General features: G+C 29.5%; 2 protein-coding genes across 2 annotated transcripts; both read left to right on the top strand.

The window, feature by feature from the left end:
• The first annotated feature begins 484 nt into the window (after nucleotides 1-484).
• LOC103572141 (inositol-trisphosphate 3-kinase homolog) lies at nucleotides 485-9,055 on the top strand. The gene is made up of 5 exons (XM_008550599.3): nucleotides 485-665; nucleotides 5,584-6,030; nucleotides 7,269-7,532; nucleotides 7,615-8,295; nucleotides 8,381-9,055. Exons 2-5 carry the CDS (start codon nucleotides 5,914-5,916, stop codon nucleotides 8,582-8,584), a joined length of 1,266 nt encoding a protein of 421 aa, XP_008548821.1. The 5' UTR covers nucleotides 485-665; nucleotides 5,584-5,913; the 3' UTR covers nucleotides 8,585-9,055.
• Nucleotides 9,056-10,416: 1,361 nt separating this feature from the next.
• On the top strand, nucleotides 10,417-14,194 carry LOC103572140 (trafficking protein particle complex subunit 11). The gene is made up of 4 exons (XM_008550597.2): nucleotides 10,417-10,526; nucleotides 10,605-13,782; nucleotides 13,875-13,954; nucleotides 14,028-14,194. Exons 2-4 carry the CDS (start codon nucleotides 10,614-10,616, stop codon nucleotides 14,052-14,054), a joined length of 3,276 nt encoding a protein of 1,091 aa, XP_008548819.1. The 5' UTR covers nucleotides 10,417-10,526; nucleotides 10,605-10,613; the 3' UTR covers nucleotides 14,055-14,194.
• Nucleotides 14,195-16,058: the final 1,864 nt, after the last annotated feature.

Genomic DNA, 16,058 nt, shown 5'->3' with positions numbered 1-16,058 from the left:
GTAGCAAAAAGTTCCAACACTAAGACGCGGATGTTGCCTGGTAAATAATTTTATTTAAATAAAAATCTCCCAAGTATTTTAAAAACTCCAATTGTCAACTTTTCCAACTGAAGCGACAGCTCAAACTCGCTATCATTAAATTTGTCGATCAAAGCAAACAATTGCCTTGATATCGAATGATTAACAACAAATACCCGACCGAGTTTATATTTAAAACTCAACAAAGTGGAGGAAGTGTCGCGTTTAATCCAACAATTGCAGGCTCATAAATTCAGTTAATCAGTTGCGGCTGAGTGCATCGTCATAAACTCAAGCACGTGCTTTGCTAGTTTATTAACTTGTCTAGTTTTTTTTCCGGTGTCTTCAGACTCTAAGAAAAGTCACCAGGACAAAAGTAAAATATCAGGAAGAAATAATTTCGAAAAATTAAATGGAGCATAACCAGGGACCAGTTGAATTTAAATGTGAGGATGAGCGAACCCGGAAGAGCTAGAAAATAAAAATAATTTATTGAGGACATCATCGGGTAATGAATGAGTGTGTGGGTGATCTTTCTGCAAACGATCTGTACTTTGTTACTTGTCCTTTATTCATATCGATATTTTTACCTTAATATTGTCGGTTCTGAGCCCCTTGTTGCTTTACATGGAGATTTGTTAATACTTGTGAGTTCAGACGTTTTAATAAAATATATATACATATACATACATATTTAAAAAATGAAAAAAAAGGTGGCAGTAAGTATTGGTATGGAGGAGGGTATTGTGTTGGTGCCTGGTCGAGATCACGTGACAAATGCATTTACGTCAATGCTGACCTCCGAGTTGGTATCCGCGCATACCACAGCACCGGGCGAGAATCGAGGGGCCCGCGTAATGTTAACTTTTATTTAAGCCTGTGAGAACGAGTGGCAACTAACCGCCACGTATTCTGCCACTACACCAATCTCGGGGACACGAGAAATCTCATATAGAGCCTTCAGGAAATATAAAACTTGTCACTTTACTTTTTTATTTCACAGATAGCCCTCCGCCGTACGCAATCGGCTCATTACAGTTTTTATTCAAATTTTTTATTCATTAACGCTATGGTTAACTAACATTCATTGTCTTACAATGATTTTTTGTAAAATTAAAATTAGCATTTGAAATTTTAAGCCAATTAGATGAATGACATGCCCGGGAAACTCCTGAGTACATGACAGAAGACATTAAAAAATTAATTTTAATATTTTGTGGTGTAGTATGAGTCGATTTCTAAACCGCAGAGAAAAACCCGGAGGAAAATTTATACGATTAGCGAGAACTATTTTATTGTTAGCGTACGCTTACGTTGATCTTGAAATAGTTTAGGGTAAAATAAGAAATAATAAAACGATTTTTTTTTAAATTTACTTGAGACTCTTAAGTTTGTTGTTTGATAGTTAGTATTTTATTTTAAAAAATGATAGTGCGCATTATCTTTAAAAATTATATCGAGCTATGACGCACATTAGTGCCATTGAACGGAGAGATAATGAAGAAATACAATTTGCATTGAAAAATTATAATCTTCACTGTATTAAATGCTCGAAGGCATTAACTTTTGTTGTTAATTTGAATTTATATTAATTACCGCCGAGCTTTTTATTTAAGACATTAACTTTCATACTTTTACATCAACTCAGTATTAAGTGGAATTTTTTTTAACTATTTCTACACCTGTTTAAATAATGAAGTCATCTATTAAGTAACAAATTGATGTATGAAAATAATATTTTATCAAAATTTTTAAAAAATATTTACCGTCTATGTGAAAGTACACATGACATCAATTAAGTTCAGATAAAATTTTTTTTATCAAACAAAACTTTTCTATAAAAAAAAAACTCAATCCCGCTATCAATTTTGAGATAAAATTCTGGTTTTAATTTTGAATTTAAAAAAATGGCGCGAAATGGAAATTTAAAGAGGAAATTGAATAAAAATGAAAAAGTAAAAGATTGAGACTGAAATTAATTTTTTTAATTGAAAATAATATATAGATATATATGTGTATGTACATATATATTTGTAGTTTGCGATACTTATTACCAATTTACGTCAATCAATTTTTATCTTCCGGTTAAATTTAAAATTAATATATAATTTATCACAAAACAATTGTCCCAACAGAATTACCAGAAATATCATAAAATTGTATCTGTTTACATTTTTATTATCAAATGATGTTAAATAAGAACTTGAACGCCCGTTTTAAATGAATACAAAAACAAAAAAAAAAGAATTATAATTCTGTTTACTTACGAATCGTCGTCATTTGCTGTATCATAAGAGAGTGGATTTAATACATTATCAGTTTGTCTGAGGCTTTTGATTTTAAATAAAATGATATCCGAAACGATACATAAAGAAAAAAAAAAGTGAAATAAAATGAAAGACAGACAAATCAAATACTCTAATCGTGACGTAAATAGTCCCACTCTCTCTTAAATTAAATTCTTAAATTTTAATTCTTCACGACAACTTTTCGCGTTATGTAAAAATTTAATATCATTGTGTATATAAACCAGTGACACTTTATCGGATCCAGTTTTACAGAAGAATAGTTATTTATAAATATCAATAAGATAATTAAATATGCTTATTTATAAATCTGATTGTTCCTTTTTGCTTTATTAGTATTTTTAATTAAGACTTTTATTTATTTTAATTCGCTCGCAAGATAAGTTAAATAACAGACCCATTAGCTGGAAAAAAATGGTTGTAAAGTAGATATTTGTTACTTAATTTTACTTTAATTTTTTTTGTTTTTTTCATTTAGACATGAGTTTATCACAACAATTATTTATCTTATTCTTAATTGTTGTAGTGTTTGACATAGTTTAGTGATAACATTTTAATATATAATGAAATAATTACTAAAACCTTCCTGTTTTACACTCACGTATATACGAAATAAACAAATTAAAGTATTAACTATAATTTACTACACTAATATATATATTTATATATATAAGAACATAGAAAAAAAGAATTTTGCAACGCAAGAAATTTTTTTTTCGTCCCAAGATAATTTTTTTATTCAATTTCTAAATTTTTTTTTCTGTGTAATTAACATTAATTACGGAGTGAAAAGATAATTGTTTTCAAAAATTTTTAGATAGTAATTAGATATTTAAAAAAAAAATTGATTATATTTAAATAAAAATTTGATTAGAAATAATGACAAAATTAGTATTGTATGAATCACAACTACGTCAATATGATAACGATTTAAGATAATTACCGCTGTAACAATGGCATTATTTTTTTAGATTTATGATAAGAGATAGTTGGACATAAATAGCTCAAAAATAATTTTATAATTGACAATAACAACTTTTGAGGCATAATTATTTGTGATTTTTCATTCAATTAAATTAACTGGGTTTTTACAATTTGATAAACTATGATAACAATGACATTTAATTTTTTTTTTTTATTTTTCATTGTGATATTTATAAAAGAATAACTAATGTTTCATTCATCTGCCTGCCTAATTTTTGATATTGACAATTTTTTTTTACTTGTTACTCTAGTGTATATCATGTATAAACATATATATCCAGAATACTATATATCATTTTTGATAAATGTAAATTTTTTAGCGCCAAAAAATCTTCCATTTGAATTTTTGAATTTTCTCTTTTTTTTTAAATTTTTATCAAAAATTGAACCAGATCTCGTGGCCTTATTACATAAAAAAAAATAAATAATAAATAAAGCAAGACGGTAATTAATGATAAAATAATTAGTACACTGATAGAAAAATTTATTCTTCATTCAAAAAATTAATTTACTGAAAATTTTTAATGAATTTTTAGCTGAAAAAAGACTCAATTGTAGAAATTTAAAAAAAAATTTCCCGCGCTACGAATTGAAATATTTAAAAAAAAATGTATTATTGAGTAAATTCTCTATTAAGATTAAAGTGTAAGTACTCGTAATTTAACATAGATAAAAATTTATAAAAACGCGGTCAAGTGTAATGAGATCAAGTACAGCTGACATATAATTAACTCAAAAATATAATTTTTCTTTTCGTAAGTACACGAGTTCTCAAGTGATAAAAATGACGTATGCTTATTTTTAATTAAATAAGATAAGAGAAATAGTTTAAACAATTAACTAATAATAAATTCTTTAGCTGATAACATAAAATAGATTTTATCATGTGTTGTTGTTTCGTTGACGTACGCAATATATATTATCTCAACTATTCGGAACATCAGTACGGAAAATAATTAAAATATTCATTTAAGGCTGTCACTTTACCTTTGAATTTAATCATTAACAAGATATATTCAGTAATTATATTTCATAGTTTGAGGGAGAAATTTTTCTTATTGTACAAATCAGTGTTGACGTAAGTAAAATTTCAACTACACGTGTACTGCTGACTAGAATCAGACAAAATTATAACGATCTTAAGTCTAAATCTCTATTGATCTATAGATCTATAGAAATTAATGATTTATAAATGCATGTTGATCTACGACATATATCAAATTCATTGACGTAAATTTAAAATATATTTTTGCTAGGGAATATACATTTTGATTTTCATCTCTATATATATGAGACAATTCTTCAATAAATTAAATATATAAATGTATATAAAAAGCACGTGGTCATCATGTGAATATCTGATGACACTGACATTTGATTTCTAGTTAATTAGTTATGAATATATATATATATATATATATATATATATATATATATATATTTTTTTAAGTACTAATTAATGACGTACAGGGCAACGTATTAGAAATTCAAATTTCAGGACAAAAAATGATTAAGATTTTTGTAGATCTATAAAGATTCATATAGATCTACAATGATCTAAATAAATGCATGCTGATCTACAAAAGATCTACAAACTGGATGAAATTAAATTACCGTAAATATAAAAGATATTTTTGACAGGGGAATATATACATTTTGATGTTTATCTATATATAAGTATATGACAATTCTTTAGCGCCACTTATTCAAAGTTTTAGATAATTTAATTACTATCAATTAAATAAATATATAAATTGGTTTTTCAAAGGGCACGTGCTCATCACATGTGTGTTTAATGACCATCAGCTTAGATTTAATATCTACTTAATTAGTTATGTATATATTTTGAAATATAAGTATTTCATGAGTGACGTACAAGGCCACGTGTATTGTAATTTAAAATTAAAAGTCCAAAAGAAAAAGTAATTGAGATGTTCGTAGATCTATAGAGATCTATATAGATCTTCAGCAATGAATGATCTATAAATGTATGTTGATCAGCAAAATAGATGTAAATTTATAAAATTTTTTTGCCAGGGACCAAACATTTTGATGTTCATATGTATATATTTATATTTATATGAAAAGCGATTTTGGGCGCGAATAATTCAAATTATATAAATTTCAAATTATTTATAAGTTATTAAATAAATATATCAATAAGTATTTGAAAAGGGCATGTGGTCATCACGTGGATGTCTAATGTCACCGAGATTTCATATCTAATTGATTATTTAAAATACATATATTTAAAATAATTACTTATGACGCACAGGACAACGTGTACTGTAAATAATTTAAGGGACGAGTAAATTTTGACGTATGAACTTAATAACAAAAAAAAAGAGGGGAAGGAAATGCAGGAGAGAGGGTACGTCACAACCCATATATATGACGTTCATTTTCTCTCCTCTATTCAGTTAAAAATTTCAAGTCAGCGCGCGCAGATACGTCGCGATAATTTATTATTTTATGAATTAAACCACAAAAAATTAACAAACTAGTAATTTTGAAAGAAAATTCAGTACAAAGTTAACAAGTGAAGTGTTATTCAGTGAGAATTTAAATTATTTTTTAAAATAAACTAAAAAATTAGTTATCAATAATGTCTAGTGGTGTCTGTCATGCTTCTATATCACCTGGAATGGAGACGTTCAGTCCGGGATTGTGTATTAAAGTTGTGGATCCATATGAGAGCATTCTTCAGTCCCGATTGTCTCAGGTAAATTATAATTATTCAATCAATAAATAAATTATACAAACAATATTTAAAACCCACGCGCTTATCACGTGTTCTTATAGTTTATTAATTAAATTTGATGCCTAATTACTTAGGTATCAATTAAAAAATAAATTTTTAAACTCATTAAGAATCATCATTTTTATTATTATTATTTTCTGTCATACATTTTTATCAATCACTTGTTTAGTAAAATTATCAATGCCCGCGAGAATTCAAATTATAAATTACTTCACTGCGCTTAATTAGTTAATTAATCGGTTTAAAAAATTTATTTTACAGCCATAAATATGAAAATACCGTTATGGGGGCCATGAGTTTGCATATGTAGGTCTTGACGCAAATCATAAATTATATTGATGACACTTTAGTTAGCCGACGTCTGATTTTTTTTTAAAATCGATAAATTTAAATAAAATATTTTTAAAAAATTGCGGCTTTTTAAATTTTCTACATGTGCATATTTTTATTTATTTTTTTTTTTTTTAATTTTAATTGTCTGCTAACCAAACTCATGTTATTGTGTTGTATCGATTGTCACTTATATTTATTGTATTTTTTTAAACCCATGAGTAAAAATATATTCATTTTAATTTATATATATTAACATTTAAATTGACGGCTTATATATGTCAGATGTAATTAAATACTTGATTGTTTAGAATATAGTCATATTTATATTTAAATCAATCGAGATGTCACAGCGCAGAAAAAAAATTTATTTATTGTTTATAAGACCTTTAACTTTTAGTAATTTATTAATTTAGTAAATAATTTATTGCTGTAATCACAGGATACTCTATCAATTAATTAAAAATTTTTATTTTATTTTTATTCTAAAAATAATTAAATTTTTTTCAAATTTTAAATTTATTTAAAAAGTATCAATTAAAGTTTTTTTATTTTATTAGTTCGTTGACCTCATAAAAAAGTTCAAGTGATTGATATAAATTTATAACTATTGAAAAAATTGATCATAATCTTTTATTTAAATTTTTTAAAATAATCGATAAGATAAATTTATAAAGGCCTAATTTAAAATATTTAAAAATTTATTTATTTTATAAACAGAGCTTAAAATCTTACGTATGAGATTAAAATTAATATCGTTAAATCAGAATATTTAAATATTAAAAATGGATATTGATGAATGAAAGTTTTTATTTAATTAATTGTTGATAATTTTTTTAAACTTAATAAATTTATTTATTTAATTACAGCCGACAAAAAGTCCACGGAACCAACAAAGAGTAAATAATGAAACGTCTAATTCAAAAGGCAGTTACTCAGTACTTCGTCAATGTAAAAAAAATGACCGTGACAGTAAATGCAACATGGACGTGAATTTAATTGATGATGTGAAAACGAGCTCATTGTCATCTTCGTTGCCAAATGTTAATTACACACCTCTGGGACAGTTCCCACGTTTAACTTTGGACGAAATTATGCCTGAGATTGATAATTCACTCAAATTTTTGGCCTTAGTAAGAACTTTTTACAATTACCTCCAAAAAAAAATAATTATTGATTAGTGATGTTAATTTAATAATTTTTTACTTATTTTAGAATGCCCTGGATTTGAAAGCGCCAGCAAGTGACATCCTGAAAAAAAACCGATTGAAATCGTGGTTTCAACTCTCCGGTCATCCTGACGGACTCGCACCAGCTGGACCTGGTACAGTTTGGAAGCGTCTGACCGGCGGTACTGAAAATACCGAGCGCGCTGTTTATGAAGAATTATCTAAAGATGATAAAATACGTGATTTGATACCAAAGTACTACAGAGAAGTTGATTACAACGGAGACACATTCATTGAACTACAAGATTTGCTGTTCGGTTTCACTGAACCCTGCGTCATTGACATAAAACTCGGCACCCGGACATTCTTAGAATCTGAGGTGTCGAATACTAAAGCGCGACACGATTTGTACAAAAAGATGATCAGTGTCGATCCCAATGCGCCGACTAAAAGCGAGCATGAAAACAAAGCGGTGACTAAGCTCAGGTACATGCAATTTAGAGAACAGGAGAGTTCAACTTGCAGTCATGGGTTCAGAGTTGAAGCCATGAAATTTCCTGGCGCGCCGCCAATTACTGATTTGAAAAAAATAAAACAACACGCAGACGTCGTCGAGACACTGAGGATTTTTTTTGGAAAACACAGTATCACCTATGAAAAATTATTGGAGCACTTGAAGGACATGAGATCACGAATTGAAGTCTCTCCCTTTTTTCAAACCCACGAGGTAAATTATTATCCGCAATTTTATTCTTAAAATACCAGATCATAACAAATGGAATCAGTATCTAATTAAATTTTAATAATTACAGGTAATCGGAAGCAGTATTTTTATAATTTACGACGAGAAAAAAATCGGCGCATGGCTGATTGACTTCGCCAAGACATCAAAGGTTCCAGAGGGTATGCGACTAACCCACCGGGCACCCTGGCAAGAAGGGAACCGCGAAGAAGGTTTTCTTTATGGGATTGATAAGCTAATATCTACCCTTGAAGAAATTAAAGAGACTCTATAAGACTTTAAATTATAATTACGTCATAAATATTTATATATAGACTTTGCGATAGACATTTTTTAAATATTTAACTTATTGTCATTTAATACTTTTATTTAACTGTCGTGCCTTCGCGGAATCATTGCTACATTGTTTTAAAATATATATGTTTTATACTTAAAGACGCTATCTGTTTTTTTGATTATGCATTGATTACAAAATAACTTATGACTTTTAATGTACAAAGGCTGTTTAGTGTTAAGTATCTGGAAAAAAAAATTTTAAACAACAGAATGGACTATAGACTGTTCTATTATTACATGAATTTTTTTTTTCAAATGAAATAAATAATTAAATACTCATTGATTAAAAACCCACTTAGTATATTTATATAATTTATTTTTTATTCTTTATATTATTTATAACAAAGATAATTTTGTAGAAAGTAAACATTAAAAAATTATAGATTCTAATTAAATTTTTTTTCTTTTTGATGAAAATGAATTTAAGTTGCATTGAAAAATATGATTAATTATATTCATTGGTAATAAAAAAAATATGACTATTGTATGATTTTTTTATATTTATCTAGATTCGATAAATTTATATGCTGACAATAAAAAATGGGTGTAATTTATTAATAATTCTTTTTTTTTTAATCTATTTATAATTTATGTATCAAATTTTTTTAGTACAAAGTTTGCTTTTAAAAAACATTGAGACGATTAATATATAAAACAAAAATTTATTTAAAAATAAAGTGTATTTTTTTTTAAATCAATACAAATCATTGCTATATATTTAAAAAATTACCCGGGATTAAATAACACTAGAAGTAACAGATCCCAGACAATTTTATTTTAAAATTTTTTTTTGTTTCAGTCAAGTTTTTTTATAAAAATAAAACATGTAGATGTTAGTCCTAAGAATCATAAAAAACTTGTCATCTTTTTTCCGTCTTAAAAGTCATTTTAGTTAAAAAATTGTTTAAATGACTTATTTGACAGTTATTTGTAATTTACTTTTTGACGTCAAGTCTAAGCAGTTTTTTTTTCAATGACAATTTCTGATCGTTTTGTCAACATATTGATGTCATAATAGGTCAAAAAACAGCCTCAAAACTGTTATCGTATAGATGTCATAAAGCCAAGTTTGCTATTTGGGTAAACAAATTGAATTTGAAGGATGAAGTTTGACATTGAGCCAAGCACTCAGTTCTTTGAACCACAGACTCTGATCTTCTGGGTCAAACTCGCTAATTTAAAGGTTGAGTGGACTGATTTATATACTTTGAAAATTGAAGAAATCTTTCCATATCAACCTGCAAGAGAGGCTGAGTTCCAACAATCCTCAAGTTTTTCCTGACATCTCTTAATGCTTTGCAATGGGTCCGCAGATGGTGGGGTTTAATCCTGGAAATTGCATCTAGGACTTACTGAAATGGTGATGCCCAACAACTGGTGAACCAGTGCCTAGTTGAGATCAACCAACAGTCAAATTAAAGCAGATTTTAATTCAAAAATTTATTTCAACTCTGGATGATTAATGAGTGCGAATGTAGCAGACATCAGAAAATTTTACAATTATAAATAGAGTGAATAATTAATAAAATTAAATTTTTAAAAAATGCGCATTAAAAAAAATTCTAAAATTAACAAGTGCATTTTTTAAAATTATTATTTTTTAAATTATTTATATTTTTAAATTGGTCTGATGTCTGCTACATTCACACTCATCCAATCAAAATGAACGAGTAAACTTCCAAGTCGATGTATCGATTAAAAAATCGATTACTCAACATTTCGATCTATCGATACCAATAACAATAATAAATATATGTTTGTGATCTTTAACCTAAACGTCAAAATTTTTTAACGTCAAAAAAATGTGCAATCAAATAAATTTTATACTCTAAGATATTTCAAATTTTTGAATATTTTTAAAAATCCTATTTAGTTTTAAGGTTTGTTACAAAAAATTTAAATTACCAATTACCCAGTATTTTTTAAAAATAAAATAACTGTCAAAATATTTATTCTAGGTTAGAATAATGTCAGAGTTACCAAGTGAACTGGTGGCCAAGCCACTGGCACTAATAGGCCTCAGTGGTCTAGACATTTCAAACTCAATGCACCGCTCAATTTGGGATGCGTTCAGCAGCAACCGTCGTCCTGACGGACCCGCGATACAATTCAAGCTCCTGTCACCTCACCACAAGTTTCCAACAGCGAAACCCAAGAGGAATTCCTACGACTGGTACATCCCCAAGGGAATACTAAAGCGCAACTGGATGAACAAGTACCTCAATGAAGTCCCATCAGTCGTGGTTCATTTTTACGACCTAGACTGGAACGATCCCATGTGGAACGAGAAAAAAATGGAGTGCGCATCTCGAGTCCAGTCTCTCCGAAGGTCCCTCGAAGGTCGTTCGACAAAAATAGCCGTCGTTTTAATCCAAGTCGTCGCTTCACCAGCTTCCGGTGCTGAGGACGTCATGACAACCGAACGTGCAGCTGCCCTCTGCTCGGCTTGTGAGCTCGCAGCCAAATCTCTCTACGTTCTACCTCACGGAGATCATCTCCATGGCTACACATCGAGATTAGAAAACGCTTTCCACGAATTGTCTCAGAATTTTTACCACCATCAGTATCGAATTGTCAAGGGACATCGTGACCAATTAAACAAAACCTCCCATCAGTATTTATTTGTCCGGCATCAGTATAAAATGGGATTTCTCAATGAATTCAAACAGGAGAAGATGATTGCACTGAAGCATTACCAGCATGCGTACAACAATTTACTAGAAATCCGCATGCTGGATACCAACACTTTTGAAATAAAGACAATCGCCAGCTTCATAAATTACAAACTCTGCAGGCTGATGTTCTCTTCAAACCAACCGCGTGATGCTATCTCGCAATTCCGAGCGCACGTCGATAGATTCAGATCGCGAACCGGTCCCGAGAACATAATATTTGAACACCACGCATGGATGGCCAGTCAGTATTCAACATTCGCTGAGCTGTTTGACGAAGCTATCAGACAAGGATTACCACCAGTTCAAACTCAACATCCTGGTTATTATTTCCAGTTAGCAGCCCAGCATGCAGGACTACGTCAGTCGGCTTGCAAGCAGCTGTGCGACGTCGAGGAACCACCAGCAGATCAGCTACTAGATGAAGGGAAGCTCGAGTTCTATGGCCAGAGACCCTGGAGACCTAGTAAGCACGGCGTGGAACCCGCTGACGTCGCTCGCGAGGACGCGGCAATCGCGGCGCTGAAGTTCAAAGAAAAAAATGTCAACCACTCGATGATAATCATCGGGTTACTAGGGAACGCGATGTCGCAGTTCAAATTGTGTCGGTGTCCCAGAATGCGGCGGCTCCTGGTCGTCCAGATGGCCGCCGAGTATTACAACGAACGCGACTATGGCAAAGTCCTGACTCTACTTATGCACATGCTCTGGGAGTACAGGACAGAACAAGAACGTTGGCCAGTTTTGCTTACGGACATTTTGAAAAATGCTTTGAGGGCTGCTTATTTATCAACGAGCATTCAGGATTACATCACGCTGGCTATTGAAGCCTTGGGACCATTTACTACCTTCACAAAAGAACAAAGAGCTGATATTTATAACAACATTGTGAAAATAATTTCACGAAAAATTCCCGACTGCGAATTCGATCTTCCGAGCGACGCCAAAAAATTAGCGGTCGATAAATGGGCCTCGGAACTGAACCGTCCGGACAATTTTATTTTTACAATCGATGACAATAATATATCGTCTTTCATATGTGTCAAGGCCAGTTTTTCATCACCGCAGTATACCGTCGGTGGTTCTGTGATAGTAAATATCTTCGTAAGAAATTTTTACGAAAGCGAAATTGAATTTTCTAAAATAATCGTGACGATTGGAACCGGGGGCTTGAGCTCCGAGTTTCCTGTCAAAGAAACTGCTGATAAAAATCTCTGCTTTGCCGCCAAGGAGACAAAAAAATTCGTCTGCGAGTTTCCAGCAGATCAGCAACCGGAAACCAGCGAAATAAAAATAACCGCAGTGTCACTTTATTTAGGAAATGATGATAATTTTTGTATCGTCATGAAATTTTCAGCAGCTGGAAGCGACGCGGCTGTGCTGGACCGGTTTTACCCAGACATCCAGCAGCTCCGCAATGGAACTTTCGAAACAATCAGACCGATTACTGCTGCTGAAATAAAACAACCAGAGTCCAGTCTGAATATTTCAGTGGATTCATCAGCGCCAGCGTTAGTCAGCGAATGGCTGCCTGTTAAATTGTCTCTGTCATGTCACCAAGACATTAAAGATATTAAAATAAATCTAAAGCAAATAATCGGTGATAATTCAAGTGATCGGACAACTGAATTATCACTCGATATGTCTGATAAGCAGAGCGCAATAACAATTGAATTAAAATCTCTGGATAAAAGTAATCCAATTGAGAAAACAATTTATGTAAGATCTCACCAAGTGAGCACACGAAATTTCCTGGTGAAGGTAGACTACGCAGCTGACGATGACATAAAACGCAGCAAGGAGATGACGTACTCGTTGCCAATCGTCAAGCCATTTGACGTGACAACCCAATTTTACACCCAACTATTCGAACCTCTGACGAAAGCTTTCGTCAACGAGCAGTTCATTGTAATGCCGCATGTTGTCTGCACCTCGCCCTGGCCAATCCTTATCTTGGACACGTCCGTCGAGCTCGGGAACTCGATGGCCAGTAAAAGTACTGAGCAGACCAGTGTCCTGAAGGACGTCACCCTAAGAGACGGAGAGACAGCGACGGACATTTACTGCGTGATACCCAAAGCTGGAAGCGAGCAGCCGACGTCCACTGGAGTCTACACGATAAAATGGAAGCGCGACAACCAGGACCAGGCCATCGAGACAAGTATCAGTGTCACGTTGTCTCCAGTCTGGGTCGAAGATTCTGTCGTTGGACTGGAAGCAAAACTTCCTGCTCAGGGCTGGGTCCAAACTCCTCTCTGTGTTGAATATTTTATCAAAAATTATTCGGATTATCTTTTCACACTGCGACTTACTATGGAGGCCAGCGACGCGTTCATGTTCGCTGGACAAAAACAAGTCGATATTTCCGTCAGACCTAATAATGAAAAAAAAATAGAGTGGATTTTGAGGCCATTAGTTGCTGGATTTGTTGCTTTACCAACTTTATCACTATCAGTGCCTATAGGTAATTATTTTTTAATTTATATTGTTATCGATAAAAATTTTTATGTTGAAACACTAATTGATTTTTAATGGAATTTTTGTTTTTTTTTTTAGATGATGAACACAAACTGTTTAATAAAAATAGGCTACTTGAACTTTTAGGAAGGTCTTTACCAACTCATATTTATATTATGGTAAATTATATTCTGATATTTATAAATTTTATTGTTTATTTATCAAATTTTAATTTTTGTTTTTTATTTACAGCCAAAATCACCAACTGCGGAAACGTAAAAATATTTATTTTAATGTTAAATATTAAATAAACTTTTAATGTATGATAGTATAAAATATATATATACATATATATGTATATGAACTTATATGTATTTGTTAAATATGTAATTAATTAATGAAAAAATAATTTAAAATTATTACGAAATTATAAATATTTTTTTTTGTCTTCATTTATTATCATAATTGATAAGAAAAAAAATCAATACTCGTTACTATGGTTACGAAATAAATAACATATACCCTGGAGCTACATATATATGGAATTTATAAAAATAATGTGATTAATTATTTTGAAAATGCCGCAAATTGATGGCGACTTAAATAATCTTATTGATAAATTTTGCGGCGAAAAAAAAAATTTACGAGAACAATTAAAAAAATGGTAATATTTTTTCAAAAACTTTTTTAATTAAGCTATTGGTAAACAATAGGGAATTCAAAAATTATTAGTGTATATGTTATTCGTGAAATGGATTTGAATTTTTGATAATTTTTAAATTTAAATATTAATTAAATGTTTATTGTTTTAATTACAGTGAAGTTGAAGGCGAAAAAAAAGTTAATTTAAATTTACAAAGAATTCAAAGTCATAAAAAATTAATTTATATAAGTAATGAAGAAGCGCGGGAACGTAATCGTCAGTTATTAGAAGTAAGTAATTATAATTTAATTAACAAGTAATTTTTTTTTTATTTTATTTTACTTTACTTTAAGTTTTATATTTTTATTTTTATTTAAAAGCAAAATTAAATATTTAGTTCTAATTTTTAAAAAAATAACTGATTTTTAACTTCCCGCTAAAAAAATTCAAATTTTTTTTTTTTAATTTTTGCCTAAAAAATATTCAAACAGAAAAAAAAGTTTTGGCGGTAAAAAATTTTCATTTTTAAATTTGAAATGAAAATTTTCTTGAGAAACATAAAAAAATGTCACCAATTATTTGATTTTGAAAAAAAAAAAAAAAAAATTAATGGATTCAAATTACTTGTTTTATTTTTATAATTAATTAATTAAATATATATAACATAATTAGATAATTAGAGGATCAATGAAATATATGAGAGAGCTGAATGCTGGAAGAATATCTGGCGATCGATAACCACCCCCCGCGAGAATTAACGTCACTTAATTTTTTGTATTAGTGTAACAATTTGTAGTAATAAAGTAATAGACCCAATTAGTAACACTACATATATTCAGTTAATTCCCGATGATATTTTTGAAAGTTATTTATATTCCAAAATAATATTTATGAGCTTAGGAATTCAACTGTATTTTATAAGACTATAGATGACAATTTAATTGTCTCTGATAACAAAAAGAATTCTGGGAATTCCATAGCAATTACATTTTGATAATTTATATATTTATGATCATATAAAATCCCGTGTAACTAAAAAATGTATACAGAAATTTTCCACGAGGAATTTTAAATTTCGAGCCTCAGGAGACTATTCACAAATTTTGTTTTTTTTTTTCAACAAATCAGTTAAAAAAAAAAACTAAAAATATGCACAAGTAGAAAATTCAAAAAACTACAAGTCCAATTTTTTTTTTTTTTTTTTATAATTTATATTTTTGAAAATTTATTAGACGTCTTAGCATCATTTTAAAAATGTGATAAAATTTTAAAATTTCTCAAGACTTCGCAGTCAATTTTTAAATTTTATTACAAGTAAACGTTAAAAAAAAAAATGAAATATAATTTAAAGTGTCAATAACTGAGACACATTTATATAAATTTAAATACATTAAAAATTAAATACATTTTTATAAATAATTAAATACTCTGATAATAAAAAGAATATTTCAAAATTTTTTATCAAAAAAAAATTCTATAAATATCAGTTCTCTTTATCTTATTAATTAGTAAATACATATGTTCATTAAGGATGACCTAAAATATATATGATTTCATATTTTATATAAAGATTCAAAAATATGATTACAATTCTTACAGAAATACTTAAAATTTTAAATTCTCTAAATAATTTCATTTTT

Source organism: Microplitis demolitor, chromosome 2 (genome assembly GCF_026212275.2).
Source record: "Microplitis demolitor isolate Queensland-Clemson2020A chromosome 2, iyMicDemo2.1a, whole genome shotgun sequence".
In the NCBI taxonomy this organism is placed as follows: Eukaryota; Metazoa; Arthropoda; class Insecta; order Hymenoptera; family Braconidae; genus Microplitis; species Microplitis demolitor.
Note: the sequence above shows the minus strand (reverse complement) of the source record. Positions and strands in the feature narration are given on the sequence as shown.